Below are 13129 nucleotides of genomic sequence, written 5' to 3'. Positions count from 1 at the left end.
CAACGTGCTAGCAACGTGCAGGAATGTGCTCCGTGCTTGTGCACAGGGAGGGGGGAATTGTCAGCCCAGCCTTCAGAGCGTGGCTGCTGTTCCAAGGAATCCCTGACCCTGCCAGGCCTCTGTGCATGCGCAGCTCTGCCTGGCGTGAGGCTGCTCCTCATTTCAGAAAGCGTTTCCCTGGCTCTGGAAGGCAGGGAGTGCTCTGGGAATGCTCTGGGAATGCTCTGGGAATGCTCACAGACAGGGCAGGCTGCTGGCAGGGGCAGCCACTTCTTGCTGGCGGAGGGGAGGGCTCGCTGAAATCCAGCCCTTCTGGTTCTGAGTGCTGATGGAAAAGCAGCCCTCGGAGCCAAGGGTAAAGAGAGGAGGTTGAACACACCAGGGTTGTGTCTGGGAGAGGAGGATGGCAGAGGAACTGTGACTTGTGGGCCCTGGGGGGAAGCAGGAAGAGCAGTAAATCAAGGACAAGCTCGATCTGTATCTAACAGAGAGAGGTCCTGCAGGGTGTGTGTGACAGAAACCACGGATTTGCTCAGGATGGAGCAGAGTTTTTGGGAATAGTGGGGATATTCACACTCTGTTGCACTCCATGGGGAGGTACATTGGCAAAAAAAAAAAAAAAGGTGCAATGCTGGTTTTTGGCTTTTTCTGCCTCTGTCAAGGTTGGGATGGAAGTGCTCAAGACGGTATTTCGTGTTCAGACTCAGGTGTTGATTATTTCTTATCTCTATCACAGTCTTACCAGTCCTGAGTTCTGCAGCATTCTACTAACAAGCTACAAAATGGCTCACTACCCTTCTCTACAAAGCCTTTTAAGGCCAACTGTCCAATTAAGAAGTGACACCTAAATTATTTTCACTTTTAACCCAAAACTCTCAGTATCCAGGGTTCCAACAGAGCAACAAAATGCAGGTGTGATTTTTGTATGGATAGAGAGCTCGCTGGGCAGCAGAGGCACTCTGGGGACCTGCATCTAAAGGCAGCAATGAGGATCCACCCTCTGGAATATTGGCTGGGAAGGGGCTGGGTGCACCTGGAAATGGCAGATGAAGTCCTCAGCATGGGATCTGTGCACCAGCTGGAAATGAAGGTGCAGAGGTGTGTGAAGAGCAAAGCTGGAGCTGCCTCCAGTTCAGAGGATCCAGGTGTTGGCAGGTACGCGGGGAACTCGTTTTAAACCTCGAGTGTGAAAAGAGAAAACTGAATGAGCCTTTCTAAGCCCCCAGGCACCCTGTGAAAGCAACCAGAGAGAGAGAGAGAGCAGCGCTCCCTCGCCTGGGATTTGTGCAGCACGGGTGTTGGAGTGCGTGGGAAGGGTGCCTACATCTATTCAATCCAACAGCTCTGAACTGGCGTGCATCACCCTGTGGGGCTCCTCTGCACAGCCCTGCTCGCTCCATCCTGGCTGGAGGCTGCTCGGGGGGAGCAGGGTGAGGAGCACAAAGGGGGTCCCTCCATTTGGAGGCTCGGGGGTTGCAGGGCTGGCTGTGGCAGCGCTGCAGGGCTGGGCCGGCGCTCTGGGAGCAGCTGATGCCGGCGGTGGCTCTGCTGTGTCCCCTGGCAGCCAGGAGGGGCCGGGCTGATGTGATGGGGATGGCAGAGGAAGCTGCCGACGTGGCCAGACACGCAGGGCTCTGTTCCCACTGCCCTGTCCCAGCCTCAGGGACCATGACAGTGAGGGATTAGTGGGGGCAGGGTGCTGAAATTATTTTTATCTCCTCGTCTTGTTGTGCCTGTGCACAAGTGCCAGCCTTTTCAGCCTTTTTTTCTCTTTTTTTTCTCCTCCTGTGAAGCATTAACTGGGTGGGTTGCCATAGCAACCCCCGCATGATAAGTTGGGCTGCTTTTGCAGAGATTTCTCCCTCAGCAGTCAAGATTTCTCTCTCTCTCAGCATTGCACCCCCTTCCCCATGTCCCCTGGAGTGCAAGTGCCCTCTGTGGTGCCTAAAGGCCACCCCTGCCCTCCAGCCAGCTCACGGGAGGCACCAGGGCTGGGGCAGGGCAGGAAGGAGCAGCTTGTGCATCGTCCTGGCGTGGGATGGGGCTGGGAGGATCTCTGCTCTCCATCCCTTGTGCAGGGCTCAAAACTGAAACAGGCTTCGAGTGTGACATCCCGATTCTTTGCAAGTTTCCCTGAAGAGGGCAGGGAGGTGTTTGCTGCTTGTCCTGAGCAGGCACGGGGTGACACTGGAGTGGTTCCCAGCTAAACCGAGATTGTAGCAAGAGTGAAACGATCTTGTCCTTTCATTCAGCCTCTCTGAGCGAGCCCAGAGAGGTTTGCTTTGAAAACAAAGCCCAAGACAGCTTGTGGTGGGTTAGGAATCTGGGTGGACTAGAGGTGTTTACTGCAAATCACCTTGGATCTTGTCTGTGGTAGGCTCGAGGTGAAGAATAAACTTCTCCAGAGCTGGGGAAGAGGGTGTGACCTCCCTGAAACGTAATTTTTCATCTCGAAATCCACCCAAACCCAAGGCCAGTTTCACCAGAGGTTTTCTGCACCTCAGGGCCCCATTTCCCTTCTTTAAATAGCAGCTACAACGCTGGTCTGGAAAGAAGTAATTGAGGTTGGTACATGAGTGATTCTGAGGGAAAACTCATTACTTTTTCAGGATGTTTGTTTGCCAATATAATTTGAATTGTTTGGCAGGCGGGCTCTGGGGTGCCTGGGGTTAGAGCAGAAAAGGCTTCTCTTTCTGCCTGAGGAGCAGCAGGCAGGAGCAGAAGGGGCTGGGGGTCAGTCAGTGACTCTGACTGAGTCTGTGTGGTCGAGCTGCTGCTTCCTCTTAATCCTCTTGGCCCCTGAGTCTCATCCCTGGCAGGATTCTCTGTAATAGATGTAATTAGAGTGGCAGCAGCACAAACAGTGCAGCCCTGCTGATCCCTGCTCTGCGTCCTGCCAGGGCACCTGGCTGCCTGGGAATAGCTCTGATTTCCATGGTGCTTTGTGGAACAGGTGGTTGTCAAAGGAGACAGCCAGGGACGTTTTCCAGCAGCTCCTGGGGCTATAAAAAACCCACCCCAGCACTCGTCTGCTGTGCATGGGATGGATTGTTCCAGAAGGGTTAGGAGCAAATCCTTGTGGCTTAACCTGCCCTTCCCTTTGTGTTGTTGTGATGATAACAAGGGGCAATGGGACAAAAGAAATGGCTCGATGTCCTTCATGCAGCTCTGGGTATCACATTTGCTGTTCTGTCTTCCCAGGGAGGAAATCAGATTTTAAGGTTTGTATATCCATGCTGGATAACTTCTAAGTGGGGGATGGAATGCTGGCATCAGCAACCTGCAAGCTGCTGGTCTCCCTGGTCACAGCTGGTGCCTGCAGGTACATTAAATGGGTTTATTTTCTTCTGGTGGGCTGCTGGAAGAGTGCACAGGAACCCAAAAAGCCTGAGAGCAGAGGGAACAGTGAGGACAACCTGACAGCCAGCGTGTGGCTTTGGCCAGTCCCTGCTGGAATACTTCTGGCTGCAAAGATTTAGGGAATCCCAGTCAGCTGTGGGCTGGGCCAGGGCAGAGCAACCTGTGCAGTCAGCACAGTGAGGCAGAACGAGGCACCAGGAGGGTGTCCTTAGCTGGGAATTGCTTGGAGCAGCCACTGGAGCCTGGGCAGGCTGACGTGCAGGCAGCTGATGAATGCAGCCTGCTGACACAAACACAATTAGGTGATGTCTAGGAAAAGTGGTGGCTTTGTTCTGTGCCTGCTTCACTCCAGCAGTGCAGGGACCTGATCTCACGTGTGTGCCCCTGTGTCCACCCCCAGGAGGCCACAGGGCTGTGGCAGTGGCCACCCCCAGCGGTGTGTGCCCAGCTGAGAGCCCGAGTACAGCTGGAGCTGATTTTTCTGCTGCCTGCAAACATTTCTGGGTGGATCTGGCCACCTGCACGCTGAGTTTTGGCACTGCCAGTCACTCCTGTGTCATTCTCTGGTGAGGCTGGTCAGGTTTAATTCAATAGATTGTGCTGTGTGTGCAGCTGCAGGGGCTTTAAAAGGAGCACATGTAACAAATGTTTCATTTCCCCCTCTCTGTCCACTGTGACCTTCAAAGCTGGAGGAACCCTCCAGGGCACGGTGGCTCCCATCCAAGGAGAGAAAGCCCAGCCTGCTGCTGGCATTAAATTCCCTGGAATCAGGCAGGAACATGAGGCGAGAGGATTTCCCAGTATTTCCCACTGTGACCTTCAGAGCCGTGCAAATGTTAGTATTAAACTTATTAGCAGCACAGGCCTTTCTGTGACCCCGCAGGGATAACTGGCCCCATTTCCCCCCCCGCCCCTTGGCTTTTTTTGGAGACAGGACAGTGATGCTGATCTGTAGAGACCAGACGAGGAGCGAGGGGTATAAATGGAAAGAGGAGAAATTCAGATTTTGGGAAGAAATTCTTTGCTGTGAGGGCAGTGACAGGGCATCCGGGGAGGTCGTGGCTGCCCTGGACGTGCTCAAAGGTTGGATGTGGCTTGGTGGGAGTTGTCCCCACACATGGCAGGGGGTGGGACTGGCTGAGATTTAAGGTCCATTCCAACGCCTTAACACTCCGCGATTATGTGATATCCTCTGTGTGATGTCTCCAGCCAGGCTGGGCGCTGCCCGCGGGACCACCGGAGCCCCAGGCTGCTTGCGCTGAGCCGGGAGGAGCCCGGCGCGGCCGGGGCCGGGGGAGGCGGCCGCGCATGTGCCGGCCGTGCCCCCCGCCCGGGCTCCTCCAGCATCCTCGGCATCCTGCTCGGCATCCTCCCCTCCGAGCGCTGCGCCCCGCAGCCCGCGCAACCAAAGCGCCGCGGCCGCGCCCCGCGGAGCCGCTCCCGGCGCGGGGCACCTGCTGCTGCTGCTGCTGCTGCTGCTCCAACGCTGCTACTGCTCCACCGCTGCTGCTCCACCGCTGCTGCTGATCCACCGCTGCTGCTGATCCACCGCTGCTGATCCACCGCTGCTGCTGATCCACCGCTGCTGCTGATCCAGCGCTGCTCCCGCTCCGCTCCGCCCGCGCCCTGCGCAGCGCCGGCCGCGCCCGCGGAGCCGCGGAGCTGTCCGGGCTGGGGCTCCGTGCGGGCTCCGGGCTCGGGCTCTGTCCGTGGTGCTGCCGCCCCCGCGGCCGAGCGCAGCCCCCGGACCGCGCCCGCCCGGCCGCTCCCCGCCCGGCATCCTGTTGCGCCGGGAGCGCGGCGAGCGGGGGAAGAGCATCCTGCCGAGGAGCCTGAGCGCCGGCCCGCCTCGGAACAATGGCTGCGCTGCCGCGGCTGCTCTGCGCGGCCGCGCTCGCCCTGCTGCTCTGGGGTAGGTGCTGCCTTTCCCTCTCCCACCCGGCGCCGCTGGGGCTTGCCGCTGGCAGGGCGCTGCTGGAAAGAAGGGAGGATGCTCCCCTCGCGCCTGCCCTCCGAGTGGGGCTTTTGTTGTCGGGAGAAGGGAATTACGCTCGTGCGGAGTTGGTGTGGCTGTGAGGGAGTGAAAACACAAAAAGCATGTGCCGGTCCCTTACTGTTTGCTGTTGGTCTGGGGTTTGCAGTGTAATTTGACATCGAGCTGCCTCGGGGAGGGTGTGCAGCCCATTAAGAGGTGTTTTAGTGCCGGTTTCCCGTGCAGTCTGTGTAAACTGGAGTTAATCAATCGATTGCAGCTGCAGTTTGATTCCAGCCACGAGAAGAGGTTGGGTGGTTTTGCCACATTCGATGTTCGTGTGCCTTCAGCCCTGTCTGTGTGTACAGATCTCGTTTCTCAGAGTAAAGCAGGATCCAGGAGCTTTCTCTTATTCCTCCCTGGAAGCTGCTGCTGTCCATGGAGCTGGTTGTACGGGAGAATTGGAACCAGGCTGCTTCCAGGAATAGTCCCAGGATAATATGTTGCTTGAGAGAGTGGGTTAATGGTGCCTCAGAGGCTGGGGAGGAGGGAGCAGCCAGCAAAGTCAGCGTCTGAGCTCTGGAGACAGCCTTGGACAGACAGAGCCCGGGATTGTTCAGCCCAGGGGACAAATGTCAGCAGGGATTTGGTCGGAGATGTGGTGCTGAAACGATCCCTTTCTGCTCCAGCGTGTGGCTTCACATGCAATGATTTCTGTCCTCTTTGCAAGAGCAGTATTTGAGAGTTGCCAGCCTTAGCACAGCTCTGATTGGAAGCGTTTTGAGCAGGAATGCCTGGGAAATCAATAACTCCTCCTGCTGCCAAATTCACTCCCGTCCAAGCCCCTTGGTTCCCAGTAGTGCCCATGGAGCCCAGGGACAGGAAGGGTGCTGGACCCTCCCAGTTTTGCTGAATTAAAGCATCCAGACCTTCCAACTTGGCACAATGAGCGAGCTGTTCCTCCACTCTGGAATTCTGGGCTTCCCCTCATCCCAGACTGTAATTGCTGCTCTAACAGGAGCATGCCCAGCACACATGGGAGGCAATGAACAATGCCTTTAAAGTGGCATTAATTACCAGGGAAAGATGAAAGTTGTGGCAAAGCAGATGCTGGAGAGGTGAATCTGTGTGAAGTGATCACCCTCTGTTAATTATTATGAATTATTAATATCTCAGGAGAAGGAAGCTTGGTAAAATTTGACATTTGAAACTTAATCTGTTATCAGACAGTGCTAGTAGTAAATCAAGCCATTTTCCATTAGGGACATTAATGCCAAGATGTGAATAACTGATGCTTCTCTAATTCTGTCTTAACGCTTCTTTCTCTGCTGCTCCTCTCCCCCAGCGGGATTTTGTTCCTCCGTGTGTGTGGAAGTCCCATCTGAGACAGAGGCTGTCCAAGGGACGGACATGAAGCTGCTCTGCATCTCCTGCATGAAGAGGGAAGAGGTGACGGCCAGCACGGTGGTGGAATGGTTCTACAGGCCCAACGGGGGAAAGGATGAGCCTGTATGTATGACTGGGATCTGAGTCCTTTCTGTTTCTTTCCTTGCTTATCCCATTTGCACAGCACAAACTCCTGGCAGGAAAAGCTGGAATCAGTTGTTGAATTCAAACATTTGGACTGTAGATTAATCAATGCCAATTTCCAGTCCCATTCCCTCAATACCTCCAGCCCAGTATCTGAGGATGTCAAATATGACTGAGACTTGGTACCCTTGTCTGAATCAGTTCTGAATCCCAAAGCTGTTCTTTTGGAGGTGAAATTGGCCTCCAATAAATCTGCAGGGCAGGATTTACTTCTTTTTGCCTCAGAGAAAGCAGTGTTATCCCCGCTGTGGGACATCTCTGCGAGCTGCTTTGGATCCCTATCAGGAAAAGGTAAAATTGATTTTCAGAGTGAATCAAAATGGAAATTGGACAGATGAGGAGCAGCTGGAATTCAAGAGAGAATGGTGAAATGGAGAACTAGATGAAGGCTGAGTGCACATTTCTTTCTAGCTATTTTATCTGAGTCTGAAGCATTAAATCAATGCTATGATTGAGCAGGGCCACGCAGGATGACAAATATTCTCCTTCTGTCTGAGAACTAAAGGGACAAGGCTAAGGAATGAGAGGGGAATTCACTTCCAGTGTCCCAGGGCATCCATTTGCCAGTGGCAACCCAAAGAACACCAAGCAAAGTGAGCTGGGGCGGGCAGGGTCATGATGGGGACTGTGGTCAGCCAGAATGTCACACTGTCATATTTGCCCTGCAGCACTTCCATCTCAGCTGAATACCCCAGGGCTTCCCAAAAAGGGCTGTTGGTCTTCCCTGTGGATATTCTGTGATTCTTTCCTGAGGTGATCTCACATGCACTGACTGACAGGCACATTGCTAGGCATGAAGAATCCCAGTTTTCTGTTCCACTGCTGATTTTTTTGTGTCCACGTGCATCTGTGTTTTGCTGTGCCTTAGTTTTTCTCCCTCTCTGGTGGAGATACTGGATGCCTGATCACTCATTTTCCTGTCTTTTGTAAAGTCACCTGATACTTTAAGGCAAGGGATGATGGAACATGAATAGCTGCTGTTACCAAGGGAGCCCAGAACATCCCTGAGTGTAGCTGGAGGGGGATGCTGCCCCTGGCTCGTGCCGTGGTGCTGTCCGAGGCAGAGATTAACCAGCACATCCCTTTCTATTTCCTCACAGATCTATCTATCTATCTATCTATCTATCTATCTATCTATCTATCTTCCTCACAGATCTATATATCTATTTCTATTTATTTCCTCACAGATCTACGAGTACAGGAAAACAAACCACGAATTCCCAAGCCGCTTCAGCGGGCGGATACAGTGGAACGGGAGCAAAGACATGCAGGACGTGTCCATCACCGTGCTGAACGTGACCCTGAACGATTCGGGCATCTACACCTGCAACATCACCCGCGAGTTCGAGTTCGAGATCCACCGGCCCCTCTTCCAGAGCTCCAGGGTGATCCACCTCACCGTGGTGGAGGAGGGTAGGAGGGCATTTTGTGCTGTCACTGGCCGTGGGTGTTGTCACCCGGGGATGGAGTTTGTCACTGCGACCCAGGAGAGGGCTCTGAGTTTGGCAGTGACAGACGCGGCTCAGGAGGAAAAACCTGTGGCTTGTTTGATGGCAGGAGGCTCTTTCTGGGCACGGGCTGGTTGTGTGTGAGTGTGGGAAGGCCCGGTGAGCCGGGCACAGCTGGGTACAGCTGGGCAGAGGTTTCCAGCTCCTCCCGTGGCGGCTCTGGATGTTACAGCAACGCCTTTCCCAGGGAGCCACAGCGCTTCCTTGCTGCCGCCCCCTCCCTCCTGGAACAACTACTCATTCTCCATTTTGATACCCGTCTCCTGCTTCTCCTCCTTCCCTTCGTGGTGCTCCTGAGTCCTTCTGTTCTGTTCTTGGTGTTGCTGGGTTCAGTGCTGCAATCCCGGCATGTTCCAGACAGTACAGGGGATTCTGCTGCTCTCTCCAGAGCGGGCCGGGAGCTTTCAGCCCTTTTGTCTGCCCTTTCCCCTCCCTCTCCCCCACGAGCACCTCGGGGTTTTGATCCTTTACAAATCACCGGCGGCACAACAGAGCCGAGTAACACCAGCGAGTGAGACACGGGGAGGAAACAGCGTGAGGATGAGATAGGCGAGCAATCGTGAGCATGTGGGGGTGGCACAGGCTGCGAGGCACAGACAGGGCTGTGCGTGTTGGATCCCTCTGGGATCCCTGCCTGTTGCAGGTCCCTCTCTTTTGCTCCCTCACAGCCTAAAGGCACCTGGAGATTCTGGCGGGGGGGGGTTAGGAAGGATGACACAAGGGTGGAAAGAGTCCATGGAGCTGCATGGAAATGATCAGGGGTTATTTCATTTTATTCGCAGCTGGAGAAGACTTCACCTCTGTCATCTCAGAAATTATGATGTATATTCTGCTGGTCTTCCTCACGCTGTGGCTGCTGATTGAGATGATCTATTGCTACAGGAAGGTCTCCAAGGCAGAGGAAGCTGCCCAGGAAAATGCGTAAGTGTGGAACCCCTGGAGGTGAGATCTGTACACGTGTCCCAGAGCTCTCCAATGTGTATAGACCCGTGCTAGATAATCAGGTCTAAAACTGGTGTTTCTTTCTTCCTGATGATTGAATAAATCATGTAATACTAATTCCTTTTGCCTCACCTCACATACTGTAGAACCCAAGGAACTGGTTCTGTACCAGCAGCAACCTGTGCCTGTAGGGTGTCCACAACATGGGACATACCCTGTGTAGCTGGCCAGAAATCCTCAATAAGGTTGAAAAAGTGAGTAGTGATTAAAATACACTGGAAGACTGCAGGAAGACTGAACTTTGCGATGGCATGGGCTGGTTGGTGTTTCACACAGAATCCCAGAATAATGAGGTTGGAAGAGACCTCTAAGATCATCAAGTCCAACCCATGCCCTGACACCTCAGCTAGACTGTAGCACCAAGTGCCACGTCCAGTCTTTTTTTAAACACATCCAGAGATGGTGATTCCACCACCTCCCTGGGAAGACAATTCCAGTGCTTTATTATTCTTCCGGTGAATTTTTTTTTTTTCCTAATATCCAACCTGTACCTTCCCTGACGTAGCCTGAGACTGTGTCCTCTTGTTCTGACAGTTTGCTCTGTCCAAAGTCCTTGCACTGTTTAGGAGCACCAAGAGTGCTTGCACCACACACCAGGTAGGGAGTGAACGGTATTCCAGGTTTGGGCCATGTGGAGATGCTCTCCTGGAAGGTCTGGTTTCATCCTGCCCCGTTCCCATCTTTCCACACACTTGGCTCGGATCAGAGCACTCTTTGTCCGTGGGAAGGCTGGGCTGGCTCTGTAGGATTTTGGAGCAGGGAAGACTCAGTGTTTGCTCCTGCCTATGCCAAGGAGTTTCCCTCTGTGAGCATCCACAGGTGACGTTTGTTACCTCAGAGATGCTTCCAGGCATTCAGCAAAGGCGAGTTTACCCAAACTGGGCTTTACACTGTGTGCTTTCCTCCCCTCCAACTACAGGACAGACTATCTTGCAATTCCATCGGAAAACAAGGAGAACTGTGCTGTGCCTGTGGAGGAGTAGCAGAGAGGAGGCAGCGGAGTGAACGGCACCAAGGTGGGTCATGAAGAAGTGGTCACTCCTTGTGTCTGTCCACCCCTCAGCTTCTTTGTGCTGGGGCTGGAGACTCCTGGAGCGTGGCTGTGCTCCTCTGGAGCTTCCCCAGCAACCTTAGAAGCCATACAGGTGTCTTTAGGTGTGGGGTGTACTGGTATTGTTAGAACCCCCAAACCAACATGGTGTATTTACGCCTCCTTTACCTATTGCTGTGGAGTTGGGAATCTTCACTCCCCTGCACAAGAGCAGCTGTGCCCGTGCCATGAGGACTGTAAGGGCTCTATCTCCAAAGGAAACACGTTCTAGGAAGGAGTTTGTGAGATCTTTTAATCTCAGTTCACCTCCCGTCAGTTCCCGTGCTAACTCTGCTGCCATCCTCACTCCTGTGAGCTCCAAGAGGAATTGTCTCCCTTGCAGGGGCTCTGAAGACAGAAGGACCACGCCACACCAGCCAGCTTTGAGGGGGAGCTCTGCGCCGTCGGGAGGAACACGGGGAAGTGTAAATTCTCTTCCATTGGCCTTGGACTCTGTACAGCCTTGACTTTGGTCCTGTGACCCCACCTGAGCTGCCAGCCCGGTGCTGAAGGACTCCTCTGTTGGAAGCATGCTGAGCAAACGGCACAGGGGTGTGGGCAGCACAGCTCCTTCCCGAATTTCAGTTCCACCATCACCTCAATGGCTTTGTAAATGTTTCCTGTCACTTTTTAGCTGCTCTCACCACCACCTTTATTTGCTAAATATGCTACTTCTCCACTGCAAAGGTTAAGGGTATGTATGGCACGTTGCTCTGAGCTGCAGGACTGTGAACAAGGATCTCTTAGGGGGTTATTCCACCACGTACTGTGGCCCAAGTGGTTTTCTTGGTGTTAAAACAGGAAGAATTTATTTAATTAATGAAATCACTCTGAATTTTAGGCTGTCCATGCACAAGCAGAGTAGGGTGAGGACTGTAATGCACTAAAATTAGATATGTATAGTAGGAAGGACAGGTCCCTGTGCCATGGTCACACTTCCTTCTGGAGGGAATTGAGAATACAGATCCTGAAGTATTCCTGCTTTGGGAAGCAGGATGATGTAAGTATAAGAATCCCCTGTATCCCTCTCATTTATCAAGTGTCAAACCCCTCATCCCCTTCCACCTGCCTGGCACAGCAGCTTTGCTCCTGGAGTACACAGTGGAGGAGGAACCTGCAACAGCTGGCAAGGCAGCAGGACAAGGTAGGGATCCACCTTTTCCTGGGAAACCCCAAAAAGGAAGGCAGCCTCATGCTGGTAGGCAGGAGAAATAAATAGGATGCAAAGCCCTCACAGCTTAGTAAAATGGTTGTAGCTTTATAACTGTGATGGTTCTGTGGTGCTGTAGCAGCACCATCTAGAGGGATAGACAGAAACCACCCACTTTTCCCAGTTAATCCTAATTCTCTCTTGAGGTAATTAATCACCAGTATAAATAGTCTGGATTCATCCTAAATGATCTTCTGGTGCCAAGGAATCACCCTGGAAATTCCATCTTTCCTATGCAAACATACCTTTTCTGATGGTTAAGCAGAATAAAAATTGTTTTCTGCCCTAGTGCAGATCACTTGAGCTCAACAGCTGGGATTGGAAGGGGGGAAAGGCAGAACCATTGGCCAGGGTGGAATTGTGCTGTAAAACCAGCTGGGGAAGGGTTGGGTTTGCTGCATGGCAGAGTTGTGACATCCCTGCTGCAATGGAGCCCGTGCTGCTTTGCCAGAGTTGACAAATTCTGCCCCACTTGTAAGTAGTTTCAACGTGCTCGTGACTCCAGGCATGCTTCCCACCCACGGAATCCCCTCTGCTTTGTTCTGCTGCTTTTTATGTGTTCGCTAAAATCATGGAAATTACCCCAATTGTAAGTCAGGCTCAGGCCAGATTTCCAACTGGCACTTGTTCAAAACCCTTTTTTAGAGCGGGTGTCAACTTTAGTAAACGACTCCAGTGCAGTCTTGGTAGTAGGACTGCTCCCAAACCCAGAGCCAAGCCTGGCAAGGGGAGCACGTTTTCCAGATGAATCTGGGCACCAGTTCCCAAAAACATGATGTCCAAAAGGGATTTCCAAATGAATATCCAAGCAGCTCCTCTTTGAATTCAGCTGGATGTCATCTTTTTCCCTATGCCAGTTTGCCTGGCAGAATCCTGAACTCAACAGAGGAGGGACTGGGTTGTAACTCTGGGGTTTCCAGCACTGCCCACGGCACTGAGCCCATGGTGAATTTTAGGACACCTCTCTCCCCTCCAGCTCTGCTCCTTAGTCCCTGTGAACCACAGACAACCCTCTGGTGTCATACTGTGAAATTGAAACAGGAGTGAACCCAAGAACTTCTTGAGAGCTACCTCAGGTGGTAAAGAAGGGCCGTCCCCTTGTCCTGCACCTCCCTGAATCCCACAGGCATCTTCTGGATGCTCTTTTTTTTGGGATAAACCTTTCATTTTTCCAGTTCCTGCAGACAGAGGTGACCATTGCCACGTGGTGTTCCATGTAGGAGGAAACGGGGTGTAAAGTTCTGCTCAAGAATCTCACAGGGAAAAAAGTATAATAATTTAAAAATTGGTGATTTTTCAAGACCTGGAAGAGATGGTCCTGGCAAAGACTCTGTGTGTTTGGAATGAGAGAGAAGACTCTGGAACAGGCAGGATAATAAAAAGAACAAAGAGCCACG

The 13129-nt window shown here is 52.8% G+C and overlaps 1 protein-coding gene across 1 annotated transcript; it reads left to right on the top strand.

Annotated features, from left to right (window-relative positions):
- Window positions 1-4950: 4950 nt before the first annotated feature.
- SCN3B (sodium voltage-gated channel beta subunit 3) lies at window positions 4951-13128 on the top strand. The gene is made up of 6 exons (XM_053996821.1): window positions 4951-5272; window positions 6678-6841; window positions 8110-8335; window positions 9213-9351; window positions 10352-10448; window positions 10866-13128. The coding sequence occupies exons 1-5, from the start codon at window positions 5218-5220 to the stop codon at window positions 10413-10415; spliced, it is 648 nt and encodes a 215-aa protein (XP_053852796.1). The 5' UTR covers window positions 4951-5217; the 3' UTR covers window positions 10416-10448; window positions 10866-13128.
- Window position 13129: the final 1 nt, after the last annotated feature.

Source organism: Vidua macroura, chromosome 22 (assembly GCF_024509145.1).
Source record: "Vidua macroura isolate BioBank_ID:100142 chromosome 22, ASM2450914v1, whole genome shotgun sequence".
NCBI classification, from domain to species: domain Eukaryota; kingdom Metazoa; phylum Chordata; class Aves; order Passeriformes; family Viduidae; genus Vidua; species Vidua macroura.
The sequence above is the reverse complement of the archived record's forward strand: the minus strand, read 5'-3'. Positions and strand labels throughout refer to the sequence as shown.